General features: G+C 42.9%; 1 protein-coding gene across 3 annotated transcripts in view; it reads left to right on the top strand.

The window, feature by feature from the left end:
* Positions 1–20,780, top strand: part of ephb1 (EPH receptor B1) — a 209,336-nt gene that overhangs the window by 82,473 nt on the left and 106,083 nt on the right. For all 3 annotated transcript variants that reach the window (XM_078173315.1, XM_078173314.1, XM_078173316.1), the window contains exon 3: positions 5,865–6,546. In XM_078173315.1, the coding sequence (XP_078029441.1) occupies positions 5,865–6,546 (682 nt within the window). The remainder of the gene's footprint in view (positions 1–5,864; positions 6,547–20,780) is intronic.

Here is a 20,780-nt window from a genome sequence, read left to right as displayed (position 1 = left end):
TTTCGGCTTAAAATACCTGGTTTGGTGGCACCATTGCGACTGGAAACGCTGCAGTGTATCTCTAAAAACACCAGGTTTGATTTGTTGGTCTCGAAAAGTGGTCTGCTGCTTGGCAGCCATCTCAGCTAGTTGTCATCCCATCCACAATCCCCTCCTCGTCCCGATGACAAAGCCCCATTTCCACCAAACACTTTCGGTATGGCACCTTTGGAACCAAAATAACCCTTCAGACATGGTACCTAGACCCTAGCGCTTCCACTGCAAACAGTACTTTTAAATGTGGGCGGGGTTGTTGTTACGCACTGCTCCGTCCAGCACTCACTGTATTTCCTCATCACCATTGACACAGATGGAAGTCTGCACCTCGTTTATCACCCACAAATTTGAGTTACATGCGATGTTTTCAGGACAAAATGAAACAGGATGCAGCGACGGTATGGAACGATTCCATTGGTATCATCCACAACTTTTCACAGTGGAAATAGACAAAAAAACATACCGAAATGAACTGAACTGTCTTGTACTGCTCGGTGGAAACGGGGCTTAAGATTTAGGCTTCATGAGCAAGTAGGATTCCTAAACTCCTAAAAAGGTTCCTGTGGTCCTGAAAGGTTAGTATGGTGGAAACGGGTGTAGTACTATTCTCAGACCAGACCTGTTCTTGTACCGTTTGTTATCAGTATCCAGCTTAAGTGGAATCTTGCAGCATGTGTGCAGTAGCTTCTGTCCTGTCCCCACCATACCTGCTTTAAATGAGTCTAGTCCGTCTCTCCTGTCATTGTCCACAGGTGTTATATCCATGTTCTGATACAGTGGGTTACCCTCAGCTCTGTGATTGGGGCTCAGCTTGTCCCCAGCTCACTGTTGGGTGCTGCGGTCCTCTAGAGCAAGACTGTGGCCATCTGAGTTGCTCAGTGTTAGTTTAGCCTTTGAAGGTAATGGCAGGAGATCAATGTGATGAATGGCCTTTATGAGGGCAGAGTATCGATGGCTTGATGAGGCTGTAGGAAGGGGAACATCAGCCTGAATATATTCCCCCCCCCCCCCCCCCCCCTCGCCTTCTCTTTGATTCCTTTCCACGCTTGTATTTTTCTTTTATCCATCACTCTGTCTCTTTCTTTCCTCCGCCCTCTCTTCTCCAGCTCAGCTAGCTGTGACTGGTCATTAACACAAACATTAAGCGCTCTGTGAATCCATAGCTCCTCCATCTCCTCGCTACTGCCCATAAAACAGAGCAGCCATAATGACACACACAATGGCCACACTTGACAATCAGGGGTAGGGGAAGAGTGTCTCCTATATTACTGGCAAAAGCAAAGCTATTAGAGTGGAGCCAATGGGTACATTTGGTTGGCGTAAAAATGACTGTTGTGTAAAGAGGCTCTCAATATTTGTCTGGGATTTCATCAGCAAGAAAGTTTGTGTTCAGTAAGATTGGTTATGATAAAACGTATATATGGTGATGCAGAAAAGTCGACAGTAAAACTAATTGGGAGAGAGCTAGCTTAATAGAGGCACGCAAAAGACTCTCCGAAGTGATGTTGGTTGGTCTAAAGTTTCTATCCACTGTATTTGTTTTGACTAGGGATATCAACAGTTAACGTTCAATCGGTTAACTGCCAAGAATGTATTCGACCCAGTCACACATGTCGGTGTATAGGTCAGGCTCTGTGTCGATGTAGAGCCTATGCCATAGCCTGACAAACACCTCCCCAGAAATGTGTGCTGACACAGACCTCCTGTATATTTTTGTAAGCTGGAAACATTTCCCTCAGTGGAAACAAAGCTTTTATTTACTTTGATTTCATAGATAAGATAAGAAACAATAAATTGTGAAGACAGAAAATAGCATTTCAAGTCTTGTGTGACATTTATCCTGGCTACATATGAGTACAGGAAATATCTACTAGTTGCTAGGCTAATTTATACAATGTAAAATGCCATAGGCTTGTGCTAATAACGTTAGCATGTTGTATTGGTTTTGAAAACGTGTTTAGTAGAAGACAGTTGTTTTGTCATAGAACCTTGTGAGTTGTAATGGAGCCGAATTTTGTGAAGTTACCTTTGTTAAATGTTGCTGTTGTCCCTGGCTTCATATGAGTAGAGAAGAAGTTTGCTAGCTGCTAGGCTAATTTATACAATGTAAAATGCCATAGGCTTGTGCCAATAACATTAGCATGTTGTATTTGTGGGGAAAATGTGTCCAGATACAGACAAGTGTTTGTCTGTGAATGCTGCGAGTGATAGTGAAGCTGATTTGTGTACTTGTGTTTGAAATTGTCGCCATGTTGAATGTGTGTTCAATGTGTGTTCTGGGTGTGTTTTGAATCAACCAAACTTTACAGCACTTCACAGAAACCCCACTGGTGACTTGTGTTTTGGAGGTGTAACTGCAAAGTGACAAAGACAGCACCGCGCAAGTATAAATGTTCACAACAGCGTCGGCCATGTGCTTAGTCTACGGCGTAGGCTCTGCACAGAGCTGATGAACAAGTATAAATCCTGCCTAAGTTAACTGCACTGCCCACCACCTGGAGTTAGTGGGAGTTACCTAGTGGCGCTAATCCGTAAGTGGCTCAATTTTGAGACCCAAACCATCTTTAGCATTTTTAAGTATGTTAGCATGACTAGCAGTGTCAGTACGGCTAGTGGTGCTAACATTGTTAACAGTGCTAAAGGGGTTTGTGGCTCAAAATGAAGTCGCTTACTCACCGAGAAGACCAGAGTGTGGGCAGAATGTTTCCACAGCACGGTTGGCTTTACCAGTGGGATTGCCGAATTAGCAGCCTAGCTAGTTAGCGCCCACCTGACCTGGGTGGTGCACAGTGCTAAGTGGCCAATGCTATCTAACCACTGGAGACTAATGGGCATTGGCAATACGTTTCTGCATGTTAACACAGCCAGCCAGCCGTCTGTCAACAAAGCCAAAATAAAATAAAGTAAAATAAAAGGCCAGACATTTACAACATTTTTACCACCTTTAAATGGGTAGTACTTTGAAATGTGGTGCTAAAGCTCACAGAGTCAGTGAAGCACATCCTCTACTGCTATGTACTTTCTTACCTGACTGCAACAAAGAGAGCATTATCTCTTATCACCTGAACCTATGGAAGAACCTCAGCAGGGAAAACATGTGGTGGGAGTAGCACAAAGGAGGATTTAGGAACATGGAGATAATCACTCACTCTCCCACACCTTGTTCACCTTCAGCCAATATGAATGATACATGCCTCGAACATACATCTGCGCTTACGTCCATTATTCATGGACTAAATATACACAGCACAGGACTAACAGTGTTATTTTACACACAAATCCTTGAAGAGGAAATGGATGCAAAGACCAGGGAATTCCATTATCAGTAAGGTGACAGGCGATGATGGCTCCTCTTCTCTCCCTTCTCTGGCAAGGTCAGAGCGATGTCATTGAGTAGTGCAGGAGATAGATTTAATTTAAATGATGTAAAAGGTCTGTGGACGAGCAAAGGAATAGAAATAGGAAACCGAGGCAGAGTGCAAATATGACTGCAGGGATTGTTGCTGCTCACGTTGGTAGCGTCCTTGCTTCTTAAATGCATGTTGTCGGAACAGGACAAATGACAAAGATGCTAAAGAAATGATACCAGTGTTAATACTCAGAGTAATCAAATGTCTTGGACCTACAGAAGCAGAAATGTGGCACATAGCCTCAAGCTCTTCAGCTGCAAAACAGCAGCCAGCAAATCAATATGTGGTCGGTAAACCATCAAATTATAAACAGCAAGATGTCTGAGTGCACACACACAAACACGCAGTCGTAAACAGCAGATGAATACAAAGCGCTGAAAGGATGCGAGGAAAGTGTGCCGCAAAGTTTGATTTCTGCCAAGCAACTGATGCACCTGTAATAGTTTTCTTTGTCTCTGACACAATGGTGACACCGAATATCTACCAGGGAGGAAATAAAAAAGATTGTAGTTCATTATTATATGAGCCAATGAATTTCTGGACAGATTTCAGACGGGCATTATCGGAGACGCCTCGGGCCTCTCTCTGACGTGAAAGATGGTGGTCATTTGGCTAGACGAGGGGCGGTGAGGACCCCCTCCTAGACTGGAGCAGACGGGTGCAGAGGAGCCTAGGGCTGGCTGTATTAATGAACAGGCAGTGCTGAAAGGGACAGGTTCCTGTAATGCTGATGAATGGTCATTACAGAGCAGAGACGAGAGAGGAGAGCAGAAGGGGAAGAGAGGAGAGGGGGAGAAGAGTACAGCGAAGTGGGCACTGAGGGAGCAGCGGTGAAAAAAGGCTTTAATTTGCACCTCAGATTTCTGTAAACTCGTTTATCATGTCAGTAGTGTCACTAGTCTCCACGTGTCTTCTCCCCCCTTCCTCTCCTCGCCCCATCTGACCCAAACCCTCTTGTTTTTCTTCACATACTACCATGTATTCCTCGGGCCCAATAGTTTTATCATCTTCTGTGTTTCTGTATAGACGACCCAAATACTATGTCACTCTATGATCTCATCGAGCAAGATTTCCGAATCCATCATTTGACCGGTTGTATGGGGCTATGTGTGGAGAGTGTATGTGTTCACCTCTCCATTAGACCTGATTGAGCAGCTGGGGTTTTAAAGGTCAGAAGAAGGAGGAAGCACCAGGAGATATATGCTCACAAGAAACATGAACTGACTGGAGGCCCACTTACTCCACTATAGACCTCATTAACTCATCCTTGCCTACAGCTGTTTGGATCATGTGGTGGTGGTGGAGGGGGGGATCTGGAGAAATAAATCTGTGAGCCAAGCTTTTTGCTTCAAATAGGAGTAAAAAGAATGGTATTATTACAGACAGGGGAAGTGATCTGAGGAGAAAATTTTCAAAACTGTTTCAAATCACTCTCTCTGCTCCTTCAAGTCAGCGTGGCTTTTATGTGACTGTTGTAACGCATGCAGCCTTTGTGTTTTCTCTCTGTGCTCTACTGCCGCATGCCGAATACACATATCATAAAAATAGCTTTGCAAATTAAAATATCACATCGAGAATATAAGTAGACTGTCTGTCTTCACCAATTTGAGCTTGACCAGCTTTTGCACAGCTGGACAGTTACTCAAGAACGCTCGTCTGAAAGCTTCCAGGCAAGCGTCTTTTTATTTCGATAATTTCTCTTCCCGATTCGCAGTGATTCCAGCCAAATGTTAATGGCACATTTTCATCATGATTTTGTGCACTGAGTTAATACCCCAAGGGGCTTCTGATGCTCATCCAACACACTTTCTGGGTCACACCTGCAAGAAATGGCCTGCAGTGTGTTTCAGTTCAGTCCTCAGGCAAATGTCTTTCCATCAGAGTGGCTCTTGGCTGCCGTGTGCTGTAGTAGCCCCCGTCTATCTAATTGTAATTCAATAGTGCATAATCTTGAATTTGTTACACACCATATTTTATAATGCATCAACTCTGTGCCTAGCCACGCTCAGCATAGATGGCAAATAGCAGCGCATCCAAAGTAATTACGGGGTTTGTGCTTATACAGTGGCAGTACACATACTACAGCAGTTGAGTGTATTTAGAGAACAAGACAGCAAAGTGGTGGTTTTGCTGCTGCTGCCACACTTAAAGAATTGTTTATAATTCAGAAAAAGAAGGACATTTGTGTACTCTCAATGGGTGAATAAGCCCCACAGCTCGACAGGCTGATTCCTTTCTGTTAATCCAGGAAGAAGACTCAAATGTCGTGCCTTAGGGAGATTACTGATATGTGTACAAACTCTCAGTGGCTCAGCCAATATTAGCATTCTCTGCCAAAAAACAGAAAGCACCACAGCCTTATCACCGATGATTACTAATCAACCATGTGCACTCTTCTCCCTTCTTCTCTTTCTCTAGTGGGAGGAGGTGAGTGGCTATGATGAGAACCTCAACACAATCAGGACCTACCAGGTGTGTAACGTCTTCGAGCCCAGTCAAAACAACTGGCTCCTCACCACCTTCATCGATCGGCGCGGAGCACAGCGCATCTACGTGGAGATTCGATTCACTGTGCGTGACTGCAGCTCCATCCCCAACGTCCCCGGCTCGTGCAAGGAGACGTTTAATCTCTATTACTATGAAACTGATGCTGTCATTGCCACCAAAGGCACCGCCTTCTGGATGGAGGCCCCTTACCTCAAAGTGGACACCATTGCTGCAGACGAAAGCTTCTCGCAGGTGGACTTTGGCGGACGCCTCATGAAGGTCAACACAGAAGTGCGGAGCTTCGGTCCGCTGTCTAAAAATGGCTTCTACCTAGCGTTCCAGGACTATGGCGCCTGCATGTCTCTGCTGTCAGTCAGGGTCTTTTATAAGAAGTGCCCGAGTGTGGTGCAGAACTTTGCGATCTTTCCAGAGACCATGACAGGGGCTGAGAGCACCTCCCTGGTCATCGCCAGAGGAATCTGCATTCCCAACTCAGAGGAAGTAGATGTCCCTATAAAGCTGTACTGCAACGGAGATGGAGAATGGATGGTTCCTATCGGTAGCTGCACATGTAAGGCTGGCTTTGAACCTGACAATGGCAACGTATGCCGAGGTAAGTAATAAGGAGCCAGACACATTTGTCATAAACATCCTAGATTTGACAGGGCTGTGTCTGCTAGTTGCAAGCACCCTACTTAGAAAATGTATGCTTTTCATCATTCACTCTTTAAAAATGATGGGCTACTCATAATAGAACAAATCACTCCATTGAAGACAGGTGACATGAATTTGTGCTATTTTAGGCTTCCATATAACAAGGCGTCAGCGTACCTTGGATTACAGGGTTTCCCGCATCATTGGCACAGCTGAATTGATTGTGTTTCATGCGTTTTGCTGAGCATGATGTGCCGTACTTCATCCTTGATCATATCCACCTCTGGCGTACTAGAAAGGCACATTAGCATTGATTCTTAATCTGTAGCGAATGCCAGCCTTCTGTGCAGCCTTCTTTACAGATGGCGAGAGGTTTGATTCTGCCTCAGTATGATGTGCGGAAGGCTGAGTTCTGAGGAACAGATAATAGCGTGCACATAAAGACGAGGTTAATCTGGGTTTTCGGTTCAAGCTGTCACTTTCTCCCGCTTTCTGTCTGTCCTCTAATGCACCTTTACGCTCCGCACCCTGTTATACTCACACACACACACACACACACACACACACACACACATACAAAGAGAAAATTTGCTCAAGGTGTCTGATGATAATATGAGTGGCTTGGGGCTCTCAGTGTGGCGCAGTATTGGTTGGCCTGCCTCTGGAGGTTAGCTGGAGAGTGTGTGGAGCCCAGATAAGATTGATTGACGCACATCTGCTCTGATCAATAAACAGATATGAGAGTGCCACATATCTACAAAGCACACTGTGTGTGACTGTGTTAACTGTATCCTTCTCGCATTGCTCTGCGTCCTACGCAAAACACAACCACACACTAGCATACACACCCAAACACACACACATGCACACACACAGTCCTTGGCTAGGGTGGAATGACTTTCAAATGAAAATGACAAGGTAGAAGTTGGTTTCCTTTAGTTAGCTCATTACCAGAAGTTCTCTTTTCATATCTAACTTCGCCGTCTGGTTTTATAGCAACTGTGTTTTACATTTTTCACAGGTCATTTCATTTTACATGACTTTGTGTAATGACTGTCAGCTTTTGTTTCAGTGCAAGGTACATTTGATTTACATTTTTAAAAGCAACTTCGTATTCTAGAAAGTATTTCATTACATTATGTGCAAACTAATCATTTAGAGAAAGCACACTTCATTCTTGCCTGCTGTGAATCTTTATTTCAGTTTATTTCTCAAGCGAACATGAGTAGTGTGGTATTCTCCACAATCGCAGCATCATTATGTCTAAAAGAAAGTTCCAAACTGATGAAAAAGAAAATCACATGAATATTTGAAGTAGTTTTGAGCTCAATATGATCCTGTAATGAGACAAATATGATGTCTGTTATGCTTTATATTCACAATTGAAAAGAGTTACTTCTGATGTTTTTTAATATGTAAGCAACCATCTGTCCAACATGGCTGCAGTTTACTCTATGTATTTAGGATTTCCATTTTTCCTGGCTTATTTTACCAACTTTATAATATAAGTCTGTGACTTTCTTCCAAGTTTCTGCTGTTGTTTATGCATAAGGTAACATATAGATATATGACACAGCATATTTAAGCAGTGCTTTATGTCAGGTACAATCTGTTTCACTTCAAATAGGGCCGACCCTGGAATTTTAGGGGCCCTGAGCATGATTTGGTTTGGTGGGGACTCTTCATTGTAATGTGTTGCCCCAGACGTGGCACTGAACCAGCTTTTGTATTGCAAATATTAATATAAGCACATATAATGTACAAATAAGCATTTAAAGACTAATGTGGGACCTATTAGCAGCAACACTATCTTTAACTAGATGACAGTAAATACAGTATTTGCCTTTTTTTCTCTAACCCTGTGAAGGATCCTATTAAACCACCCTCCAGATTTGTTTGCTGCAGGACTGGCTTTGGTTCTTGTCTTGTTCATTATCTTTGTTTAACTTACAACAGCTAAATGTGATTTATTTTTAACACAGAATCTGGGAATGCGTATTTTGTAGGTGACAGTAAATTACCTAATTAGCCTACCTAATTTATCCATGTCTTCCATCTCTGAGCTTATTGTTTTGTCAGTTTTTGGCAAAAAAAATAGCACAAAATGTTGTCGAGAAAGATCGTTTTTATTTTTTATTACTAAATCTTTTTAAAAGGGCTCCCAGAGACCAACTGATTATATCACTTAATGGATGGGGCCGGCTCTGACTTGGATGAATTTCTGTTTTTATCATAATTAAATGTACTTTTATGTAATGTAACAACTCTCAATTGTTCCCATGAACAATCTTTCATGATGATAGATTTTTTGGACTGACTATGTGTGGCTCCCTTTTGACTAGCTTTAATTTGTGGCTATATCTCACCAGAGCTAGTCATTAGTGTATGTGAGATGTATTGTTTGAAGGTAAAATGTGTAAGGCAAAGTTCAGAACAAGACTTTAACAGCAAATTAGCCAAATAACCTTGCCTGTCCTCTAACGCAAACAAGCCTTGAGGCTTTAATGGATGAATATTTTTAGTCCCCGCAAACTTACTTGATGCTTATCCACGTCTTTTTTCGTCCATCTTTTCTCCACAGAATTTCCCTTTTCTCTCCATTATTTACCTCAACCCTACAAACACTCACAGCACAGTAATTGGAGCCCAAGGTATCCCCAAGTGTTGGTAGGAAGCTTGTTGTGGCTTGTGTTGGTGGGGGGCATTGGCACTGCTGTAAACACCGCAAACACACACGGGCACGTACACATACACAGTCCCCCGGTAGGCACTGCACTACAAAGGCTCTTTGAACAGAGGAGGAGACGTATATTTCCACTAATTCCCACAATCCCCCTGACTTCCTTCTCTAAGCACCCACAGCAAGTAGACTTCCTGCTGCGTTAAGTTTGACATGTCTCTCTCTGATGGAAATGTAGCATTACAGGAGGTATGAAAAACAGCCTGTAGAGGGAGGGGGTTGTTTGGGTGTAGCAGCAGTAGTAGAGAGTAAAGTACCTGTAAATGTTGTGTAGGTTGACCTTAAGTCTCAGGACGCACACTCAAGGGAGAAAAAAGAGTTAGACAGACGAAGAGAAAGAGATGATGTTGCCGTTTCTATCTCTCATAACTAGCTTACTCTCTGGAGACTCATATGGAATCTGTTCCCCTCTCATCTCCTCCGAGAGGCCCTTCCAATAAGAGCAATCTCAACCTTTTATTTTCCACGTAGTCTCCTTTCATGGGCTTGTAATCCATTATTTAAACAGGGAAATCTAACCTTAAAGTGCTTGTGGAAGCTGAGTACTATGGGCAACCAATCAATTGGGGGTTGGTGCAATAACATGGCCTCAGCATTGGGCCTGAAGTAATTGCCCATTAGAGATGAAGTAACAGGAACAGGAACAAAAAGACTATGAGAGCATGCTGAAATAATTTCCCTCATTGAGAGCAACACGAGAAGGAAAGGTATTGGGGAGGCACTGTGTGGAGCTTTAAAGCACCAAAAACATGAAAAGAGATTGTCTGTTCATAAAACATGCTCAACAATATGATATTGTTATACAAATATATAAAAAGGAAAATTAACTGTAGGCACAAATAATCGCCTACTCTACACCTGCTTTGCTGAATATGTGAAAACTGTTCATTCAGTGCATTTGATAATGGTTAGTGTGAGGCTGTAAACATTATACATTTACATTAATGTAAATGCTTAAATGCTCAGAAAAGCACACTATTTTCCTCACACTGTCTGTGCTGTAACAACTGTATTGACCCTTTGTCCGAGAAGCCTCCATTGTAGCGCCTGTCTCTTAAGCCCCTCTTCCAAAAAAAGCCTATTCTACTCAGACTGGTCAGCATTTTTGCATCTTCCTTATCTTGGCATCTCTGCACTGTCTTTGCAGCTGGAGAGTGACTGTAACAGAGTATAGTGGCACTTTCTATGGTTAAAAAATACACAACTGGACAAATTTGGGGAGCTACTAACAACATCAGCATCCAAGATTACATGTTTCCCTGACATTAGCATTAAGCTACATGTAGCAGTGTGCTTTCAGCTGTGGAATGACTGTAAAAGGGTAACATAGAGCTGCACTTTCTACCATCAAAAATGACACCAAAATCTTCACAACTGGGCATGTTCCAGCAGGAATATGATCCAGTATTGGGGAAAATAAAGGCAACCGAGATTACGTGTTTCCTTGATGTTAGCATATAGCTACACGTAGCAGTGTACTTGCAGCCGGGGCATGACTGTAATGGACTATAGCAGCACTTTCTACTGTGGAAAATCACCAATAAAAGCTTCTAAACAAAAATCTTTAGGACCAGACATGTACACAGTGTCATCTGAAATCAGGAAGAACTTAATAACATTAGCATTTAGCTACATGTAGCAGTGTGCTTGCAATCAGGAAATTACTGTAATGGAGTATAGCAGCACTTTCTGCTGTGGAAAATCACCTATAAAAGCTACTAAACAGAAATCTCCACAATCAGACATGTTCCAGCAGGAATATAATCAGAAATTGGGAGGAACTTTACAACATTGGCAGTCAAGATTACATATTTCCTTGGCATTAGCATGTAGCTACATGTAGCAGTGTGCTTGCAGCCAGGGAATGAACGTAACGGAGTATATCAGCACTTTCTACTTAGGGAAATCACCAATAAAAGCTTCTAAACCAAAATCTTTAAAACCACATATGCACACAATATAATCTGAAATCAGGAAGGACTTAACAATGCTTTCAGCATGTAGCTACATGAAGCATTGTACTTGCAGCCATGGAATGACTATAACAGAGTATAGCGCCACTCTCTACCATCTAAAATCCTAAACCAAAGTTTTCACAAATGGACGTGTTTCAGCAGGAGTATAATTTGAAATCAGGGAGAATTTAACAGTATCGGCAATCAAGAATACATGTTGCCCTGGCATTAGCATGTTGCTACATGTAGCAGAGTAGGCTACGTAATGTAAACACTTACTGTAGCGTGCCTGGAGCAGATGACCATAAAAAGAAATCCGTCACGAGCTGACGTCAGCTTGTATCAAAAAACTATTCAGAACGATCTGAAGCCTGAAGTTTTTACATACGTGTACCTCTTATTTGAAACTTACCATGTTTAGAAAGAGCACTGTAACATCATATATATGACAGAAAATAAGGAAAAGCATAATAGGTCCCCTTTAAGAGATAAATTAACCTTTTTTACTTGTTTAAATATGTAAGTCATTTGTTATGACAGAGAAAATTACACTAAATTACCCTACCCTGTGTGTTCTTGTGTGTGCATATTCAAATGTGTTTGTTTGCGTGTTGTGTCAGTGTGTGTCAGTGTGTGTGCCTCCCCGTACCTGATTGCGCTTTCTCTAATCTATATGTTTTAATTAGTGACAGGTAGCGTGGTGTGTGTGTGTGCGGCCTGCTGTCAGTTGGGCAGAGAGACCATGTCGAGTTGTTGTGCTCTGTAACGATGATGCCAGCACGCCATCCTCATTACCAGCTCCCCAGCTCCCACACAAGCCATTTGGGTATCCCCCCCCACCCCCCCCCACACACACACTCTCTCTCTCCCTCTCCCACTTTCTCCCTTTTTCCCTCTCTCTCCCCCTTGGCTATGTAAGCAATCTGCTAAATATTTTATCACCTCCCTGTTAAATCGAGCGGAGACACTCCAAATAGCACCCCACTACCTCCACCAAGGCAAAGCTTGTCTTGTGTGTGTGTCCCGCTCAACTCGAGTGTCTAAGAAAGACTGATTTGATGGTTTTACTGAACCCTCTCATGGTTGTTGTCTTGGTCTCCCGCTGAGTGATTAATAGAATCACCTTGATTAAGTTTGCTTCACATCCATCTCTGTGTTATAAAAAAAAAAAAAAATCTGATATTATCATTGATCATTTTAATATTCCTTGTATTCCCATATATGAAGTGATTAAAACTCCCCGGTAAACTAATTATTCTGACGTTCCAACTCTTAAAAGTGAATGATGTGGCATGAATTGCTCCGCAGTAAACAGGGCTAAATGCCATACTATGAAGAGCAATTCAAAACTTTGGACTGCCTGTTCTTCATTTTGCTGTTAACACTTTTTCCCTTTGGGGAACCAAATTTTCTATAAGCTGATAAATGCCTGCCTGGAGTCTATAAAGCTGGCAGTCTTATTTTACGAGGCCCTCTACTATATTTTGTCTTCTTTTGTAATTGGTTAACCATGCTTACAGCTTATTGCTTCTCTTCTTTTAACCTCAGCGGGCCATTCCTATGCAAAACACATGGCTGCTCAGGGTCTCCTCAACCGCATGGACTTGGAGACTGGGATGGGGAGAGGATAATAAAAGCATTTGATTGGAGAGAGCATTGTTTTAGTTATTGATTCTTTGCAAAGATATGAATTGGATAGAGGCCGAATAGGATTATGAGAAACATAACGACTAATATTATTATCCATAATATTCTCTGGTTACTTATTCATGGAATCTAATGCACTATCCATGATGATGTATTTATTTAGCCGGGTATTTACAGTACATAATTCCTCGCCAGAACGGCCCTATAGTCCTGATATGAATCTCCGCATATTTTCTCTCACCGTTAGGCTTCAGCAGGCTTTTGACACACTGGCACATTAATATTACAAATATTCAAATAACTTTATTTAACATTCTGCAGGCTGACAGTGGCAGCGGGAGATTCACAGCCCATTGAGCAAGTGCGCTTCCCTGGGCTAAGTGCCGATTCATCATGGCTGCCTTACTCCTGTCTAATGGCTGCCATCATGGGGCGCGAGCACACACGCGCACTGACACACACACACATACACACTTCTTGGGCATATACGCTCTGAAAAGTATTAGTTCTTCCATGTGTGCATTTTTAAAATGTAGTGTTCCAGGCACATTTTTCACATTATTAACCCCAGCCTCAAACCTTATAAACCCCAATATACTGCATACCCTCATGGAGTTCATTGTCATGGACACCTACCTCCTGGCTTATTGAAGCTTATTTATCAAGATAAAAGAATTTAAAGGTTCTGTATGTAACTTTTAGAAAATCCTTGTTATTAGTTACAGCTTAAGAGCCGTGAAGTCACCTACAGTCAGCATCCTCAGAAGCTGCGAGTGAGCACCAGCATCACCCACAACAGTGACCAACAAGAGACTGACTGTGATCGACCGGCATCATGTTGAAGGAATGATGGAAAATAAGTAACAATCATATTTTAAATAGCGTCACCATCTGTATGTTCCTATATCATTTGGACCATTGGTTTCAGGGTGCTAACTAGCTCGTCGTTTGCAAATGACATCATCAGCTGACGTTACAATGCAACCAGTGGCAGATCCATGCCTAGCTTTACGTTGGCTGCCCAGCTAGCCGTAACTTAGCTATGCTGCATGGAGCTGGTGTTGGTTGCTTCTTAGCTTTCCAAGCCAGCCCCGGGAAAGTATTATGCTAAGTCTTCTAGCTAGCAATTTGTCGCATTAGAAAGCAAGTAAGCGTGACCAAGCGTTAGCCAGCTGAAACCACACAGTTTATTTCACATGTCAGTTGTTTTCTCTGGGATTTTTTCAGCACCAGGGGACACTGAATTTATTGTACAGGGGACTGAATTTGAGGAATTTACCGGTTATCAGACCACAAATGAGACAAGAATTAGCTACTGCATCCCGCTGTCAGCCAAGAGATTACTATTCCCGCAGGAACACAGATGGCAGCTCTGGAGACGGACTTCAGTTAGAAGCTGTAACAGCTCAAATTCAGCCAGCGCAAACCTCAGCAGTAAATGTCTGTGGGCTGCTGCTGCAAAATGCATTCACCAGAAATGCAGCACATGTGCACTCTGTGTTTTGGGTGCCGGTCGTTCGTTGACATCAGCAGACTCTGTTATTTAGCTAATGCTAGATACTGTTGCACGCTGTTAGCGCTGTAGCAGACTGAAGAGAGATGCAACACTCTGTTGGGAGAAGTTTGCCTTGAGGACTTTCTGATAGAAATGGATTCATCACATGCTTTGGAGTTTTCCAGAAAATCCATCCTGAGTCCTTGACATAGAAGTCAGTCCACTGTTGTAGAAAACTGAGAAAGTCAGGGAAGGTCTTAAGATACAATGTGGTCATCCGCTGGCAATAAAAATTGATTACTACATGGAAAAAGTTGCCTGTAAGTGAAATAAAATAAGTTTCTTTAAATCTTAGCAGAAACACACACAACTACTGACTTTATTCAAAGCTTTAAAGTTTGGCTTTGCAGGCTATTTACTGTAAACGCTTGGTTTTAAAGTTTTCCACCCCACTGAAGCTTTGATTACTTCTTTATATATCCTATCTGTGTGTAAAGGATCTGGCAGACATGACCCGCAGAGGCCTGGTAAGCTATTAGAGCCAATTCCAGCCCATTTGGCCTTGTCCACTTCCGTTCCACAGAGTTTACTTCATTTGCAGAGAAGCATCCATGTGTACTAGCAGGGCACACACGCACACACACAACTGTCTACTAAGTCACCTTGAAGCACAATTAAGTAAGCATCTGACTCTTCCTGTTCCTATTAGTTGTACGGCAGTGAGGACCACTGTGATAAAGACAAAAATGGAGTAGTGGGAGGAAGAGATGGAGAAAAGCTGTAAGAAAGGGCAGAGAGTGAAAGACTTCTTGTTTCCATGGCTCTCAATAGGCTGAATAGGGCAATGGCAGAGAGCAGTGGTGAAAGAGTGTGACCCGAACAAAGACTCTTTGAATTTAAGGCCCACATAGAATGTTTGTAATGACCCCAAACACAGATGCACTGCTCTTACTGCAACGGCAGAGTCAGTCTCTAATAATGCGAGGGGAATCCAGAGATTTTGTTCACACATAATGGAAATACCCACCGCACACAGAGTCTGTTCTTATCCCCCATGGAGGGACACATACTCCAACTCTTATTATTTTTCAGTCTCTCTGTCTTTCCTTTCACTCGCTGCTTCTGTTTTTTTTGTCTGGATCTCTAACCTTCAGTCCCTCGCAGACCATGTATGTGGTCACTGGGCAAGCATTTCATTGTCAGCTCTCACATGGTCTTTCTCTTTGCTGCTGCACAGGAACTTTTTCAAGAGGGCTCCACTTCGACCCGACATCTCTTCCAATCTTCCTCGCCAAATCCTTTCCAGTCCTCTTCCGCTACTTCAGTCTCAGTCGTGTTTTCAGTCTCCATATGTCTACTCCTCTTCTCTCTCACTGATGGACACTGGCTGCTGAGGCCAGTAATGGACACAGGGACACAGGGAGACAAAGGACCCCTAACATTCAGCAGATGGCTGGGGCTCCGCTTAATTTGCGCCGTGTCACCCTCGCTGGCAAAACACAAAAGCCCAGAGTTACATGGGGCTCCACTTCACCCCCTCACCCCAACCATGACCCCCATCAATCAAATCACCTTCTGCTTTTAAGTTATGATTGCACATTTAAGAAAACAACAAAGACATCATCAGTAACGCTTTAGAAAAGTGTCACTTTCTGTTGCTGTGTTGTCCTCACAGGGGACCAAAAGTTAAATGTCAAGATAAACGTCAATTTGGACAGCAAATAGAAAACTGTCTTCACTCTCCTTGTGCTTTTCTGCCCCCACAACTCACCTCCTCTTTTTTCTCTCTTCTCTGGAGTACACTCCGGCAGGCGGTAATGAGGAGATGTGGTGAGCCTCTCCACAGAGTCCCCCCCCTCCCCCCCCCCCCCCCCCCCACACACACACACACACACACACACACACACACACACACACACACACACACACACACACACCCACACCCAGTCGAGAGAGTACAAACACCCATCGCCCCTCATTTGTTGATTCTCCCTCTGCCTCATCACCGTCCATCAATATTCACTGTTCGGCTAATAACGCAGCCAGGCCTGTTTGGTTTGACGGCAGAGGGACACATTTCACTTCTAGGAAATTGTCTCATCCCTTCCTGGAGGTTATCAGCAGCAGCATGATAGATGTGGATTAGTCAAGGTTATGTTGTGGAACTTGTGGACTGATGATCTAATTAGGACTGAGCTGCAATTACAGTATGACCAATATACTTCTGTTCGACCAAGAAAAAAGTGGTGGCCAAATATTACTATTACTGGAGTAGATTAAAGGGTCAGTTCACCCAACTTATGAAGACATATTTCCTAGCTTACCTCTAGTGGTATCTAGCCATGCAGAATTGGAAGGTTTTTTTTTTTTTTTATTTAACCAGTTTTGAAATATGTGTTTGTGGAATTTTATGGCTCTTCCAGTGCTTCATGGAGTTGTTTTCTTGGGTAGAAAGTAGTTAACATAAAAACTATTGATAGCAAAGTTAAGAGTGATGGGCAAGATGGTTCCTGTCATTTTAGGTAGATCTTATCACACTTATTTTTCAAATTCATCAGTTAGGACTTGGTGTTACAATCCCTGGAGTTTCAGCACGCTTGGTGCCAGAGCATAGGTGTTTTTTGGCCGTGACCATCTGGCAGAGCCACGTGTCAACACATCATCAGTTGTGCACCTTAACACCATCGGGTGTTTTGGCTTTTATCACAAGACATCTTCTGTTGAGGGAGGCCCACCACCGGCTGGTCAGGCTTTGGTGTGTGTTAATTAGGTATTTGATGCTATAAAAAGGTTGTTTGACGTCATGATTGACAGTCTTGCGTGCCAATCGGTGTGTCAAGTGTATGGGCGAGAACTCAATGCTGCGGAGACTGCTACTGCACAGACTGGCTGCAATAGAGATCACCAGAGCAAGATGGCATCGGCTGTATCCGCAATATTTTGGCTTGATTTTTGTGTAGAGGGAGTAAGTGGGGACGCGTTCTCCATCTTTAGGTACTGTCTATGTGTACACCCCACAAACAAAATACAAACCAAAATTACATTTTGATCATGTTGATCTGTTCTGTACGACATCTATTGCACGTCTGTCCGTCCTGGAAGAGGGATCCCTCCTCAGTTGCTCTTCCTGAGGTTTCTACTGTTTTTCTCCCGTTAAAGGTTCTTTTGGGGAGTTTTTCCTTATCCGCTGTGAGGGTCCTAAGGACAGAGGGATGTCGTATGCTGTAAAGCCCTGTGAGGCAAATTGTGATTTGTGATATTGGGCTTTATAAATAAAATTGATTGATTGATTGATTGATTGACATTTGTCTCCATGTATTGTGGTGGCAGCACACACTTCAGACTGATTTCTTAAAACTAGAGATGTACCGATACCACTTTTTTCCTTCCCGATACAATTCTGATCCCTGAACCTTAGGTATCTGCCGATACCGAGTACCGATCCGATACCAGTATGTGAAATAAAAATGGATGGGATGTGAATTGTTGTATGTCTCAACTCCTAAAACTCTATGTAAAATATTAGGAAATACATACATTATAGTAGAATGAATGCCATAAAACTTTTTTTTTATTATTATTATCCAGTGTTGACACAGATCAAGACACAGGTTAAAGTTAAGGTTAAAAGACATTTTAAAGGCTACACTAGAATGCTTTTTAAACTCCGCTCCGTTTCCATTTTGCTTGCCCGTAGCGTGCGTATGTGTAATGATGTGAGGCATTACGTGGTATCGGATTAGTCATAGGCTGTACTCGCCGATACCGATACCTCATTTTAGGCAGTATTGGAGGCATTTCCGATACTGGTATCGGTACAACTCTACTTAAAAAAATAGTCTAATAAAATCAAAACTATTTGTTTGTAGTTAGTAAAGGGACCTTTTAGTGTTAACAGTACAAAATTCAACTCCCTAAGAGTGTGATTTTGTTGTCTTATAGGCTGTTTCCTGGAGTCTCGCAAGTAACAAACATGTGCTTTTAATGGTAGGCTGCACAGTTCCTGTAGATGGGCTGATTGAACCTGCTCAGCACAGAGTCAGAACGGTGAGACCGGGTTTTGCAACAAGCCAATCCTGTAAGCCAAAAGTGCATTTCCCACATGCTTTGTGTTGATTCTGTCAATCCGCATGAGAGCTTGAAATCAATTCAAAGCTCAAAATCTCTGGACTTTGGGTCAAAGCTTGCTCTCTTTTGTGGGAGGCCTGCACGCAAATGCACAAATCCCACCCCCCCACCCCCCCCCCCCCCCACACACACACACACACACAAACACACTTTTCCATCACCCCAAGCTGAACTTTGCGTGTCCAATTTCACAACCTAATCATGTTTGCCATAATTGGCGCACACTTGAAGCAAACAGCATTACAGTTCCACTTTAAGTGCTCCCTAAGTATCCCTGATTAAACATACGTGAAGAATTATGTCTGTGTAATCTGTTATGACACCATGCATTATCCTAAACCAACTGGGCTCCCTATAACTGGGCAGGTCGCATCAAACATGACCTCAAAACCTTCACAATATGCAATTATACAGCAATTAGACAACTCCCATAATCCACATCGCACTATGTCATTGTGCGCATTTAATTGAATGTTTTCGTTGACAGTAAACACAGCCTGTGCTTTCCGGGGTTAGGGCATGTGGTTCTGCAGAAACTAGAGGAAACGTCTCTTTTCAGACTGATAGACAGATAGAGCCTATGAAGCTCAATCTGGCAGACCCATCTCTGTGACAAATTATTGATCTTGGCTTTGTTGTCACTCCTCATGCCAGGGACCCCCTGCTATGGCTGTCTTCCGAAAACGCCCACTGGAGAAGACATTGCGTGAATATTGAATTTTTGAAAGGGAGATAGGCAAGAGGAGGAGTGTGGGTCTTTCTATGTGTGTGTGTGTGTGTGTGTGTGTGTGTGTGTGTTAGGGTGGAAGTGTGAAAAAAAGGCAAAAGAAAAAAAATGAGAAAGAGAGCGACTTGGTAATCCTCTCTTTGAGCACTTTGTGCTTTGTGCTCCATTTGTTTACTGAGTTCCCACACTGGCTGGGGGGCTGCAGCTTTTCTCCCAGACCGGAATTAGCATAGCCAGGCTTGTAGACAGATCTGTGTGGCTCTTCATATGCATGTGTGTCACTGTTTGTTTCTACGTGTCTTTGTGCCTGTGTGTGTGTGCAGTTTAGATGAGGTGAGAGCTTAGCACATCCTCCTCGGCTGGGGCACCCCGACTTTAATGAAATCTTCAAAGTGAGTGTGGTTTTATAGAGTCTAATCAAGCCTGCTAACCTCTCAGACTGTCTCTTTTTTGGCTGCGTTTTGCAATGAAAACCCATCATGCTTTCACTGTGTGCTGAGTGGGAACACAGTCTGTGTCAACAGGTTGACTGCTGCCTACGTGCTGCAGTGGACGGTATCTATTGTTAGGAGGTTGGATTGATTGCATCTATTGTGCTTTCATTTTTACAGAACTTCAGTAGGACATAATGTGATAGTGCTAAACCCCAAAAATAGACGATGAGGCTTATAACTATGATACATGTCAAAAAAATGACACTGTTATTTTGTACATCTCTCTCAATCTGCATTTCGAGCAATCCTTGCATTCCAGTCCTCACTAATTAAATCAGCAGAACAAAACAGACTCGTCTCAATTCATGTTTTGTGCTCAAAGAGGAAACCTTTGCACGTTGTATGCTCAAGCAACACATGAAATCTGATGACTGATGGATTTTGCTACCTAAGTGTGTTAAAGCTGATTGCCTTTATCTTTGGTTTGCTATTTCTTAGTCTTCTCTGCTGCATTAGAGAAGACGTACTGTGGCAGTTTCAGTATGAGATGCAAAGAAGCATACAGGAGTCCCACCGGGGAAGCTAAGCAATGTACTGTTGTGGATGAGGGCAGAAGTAAAACATATTTTAGCCATCTAACAAAAGTCCCACCTATGAAAACTGTATCAGTTTAAGTGTACTCTATATGTACTATAGAGTATTTCAACCACTGTCCCTTACCACAGATGGCCCTTTCCAATGGGGAAGTCATTAATGGCAACAGTTCCCAATCTATGCTCCTGTCAAAGCCACCAGAGTCCACTCACAAAAACAGTAACTCCCTGGACACAAACCTCCTGTGTCCAGCATTATAAAATTATTGTTTTGCCTCACTGGAGTCTGGCTTTGAAGAGAATGTTGTAATGGCTTCATTTCCCTGTTGTAACTCGCCATCTGACAGCAAGTAAAGCTCTGACAATATTCTAAATATAGCTTACACTTATGGTGCTTTCACACCTGCCCTGTTTGGTTCGGTTCAATGGAAGTCAAGTTGGTTTGCCCCCTAAGTGTGGTTCGTCTGGGCAGGT

Source organism: Epinephelus lanceolatus, chromosome 12 (assembly GCF_041903045.1).
Source record: "Epinephelus lanceolatus isolate andai-2023 chromosome 12, ASM4190304v1, whole genome shotgun sequence".
NCBI classification, from domain to species: domain Eukaryota; kingdom Metazoa; phylum Chordata; class Actinopteri; order Perciformes; family Serranidae; genus Epinephelus; species Epinephelus lanceolatus.
This window is presented reverse-complemented; position numbering and strand designations above follow the sequence as displayed.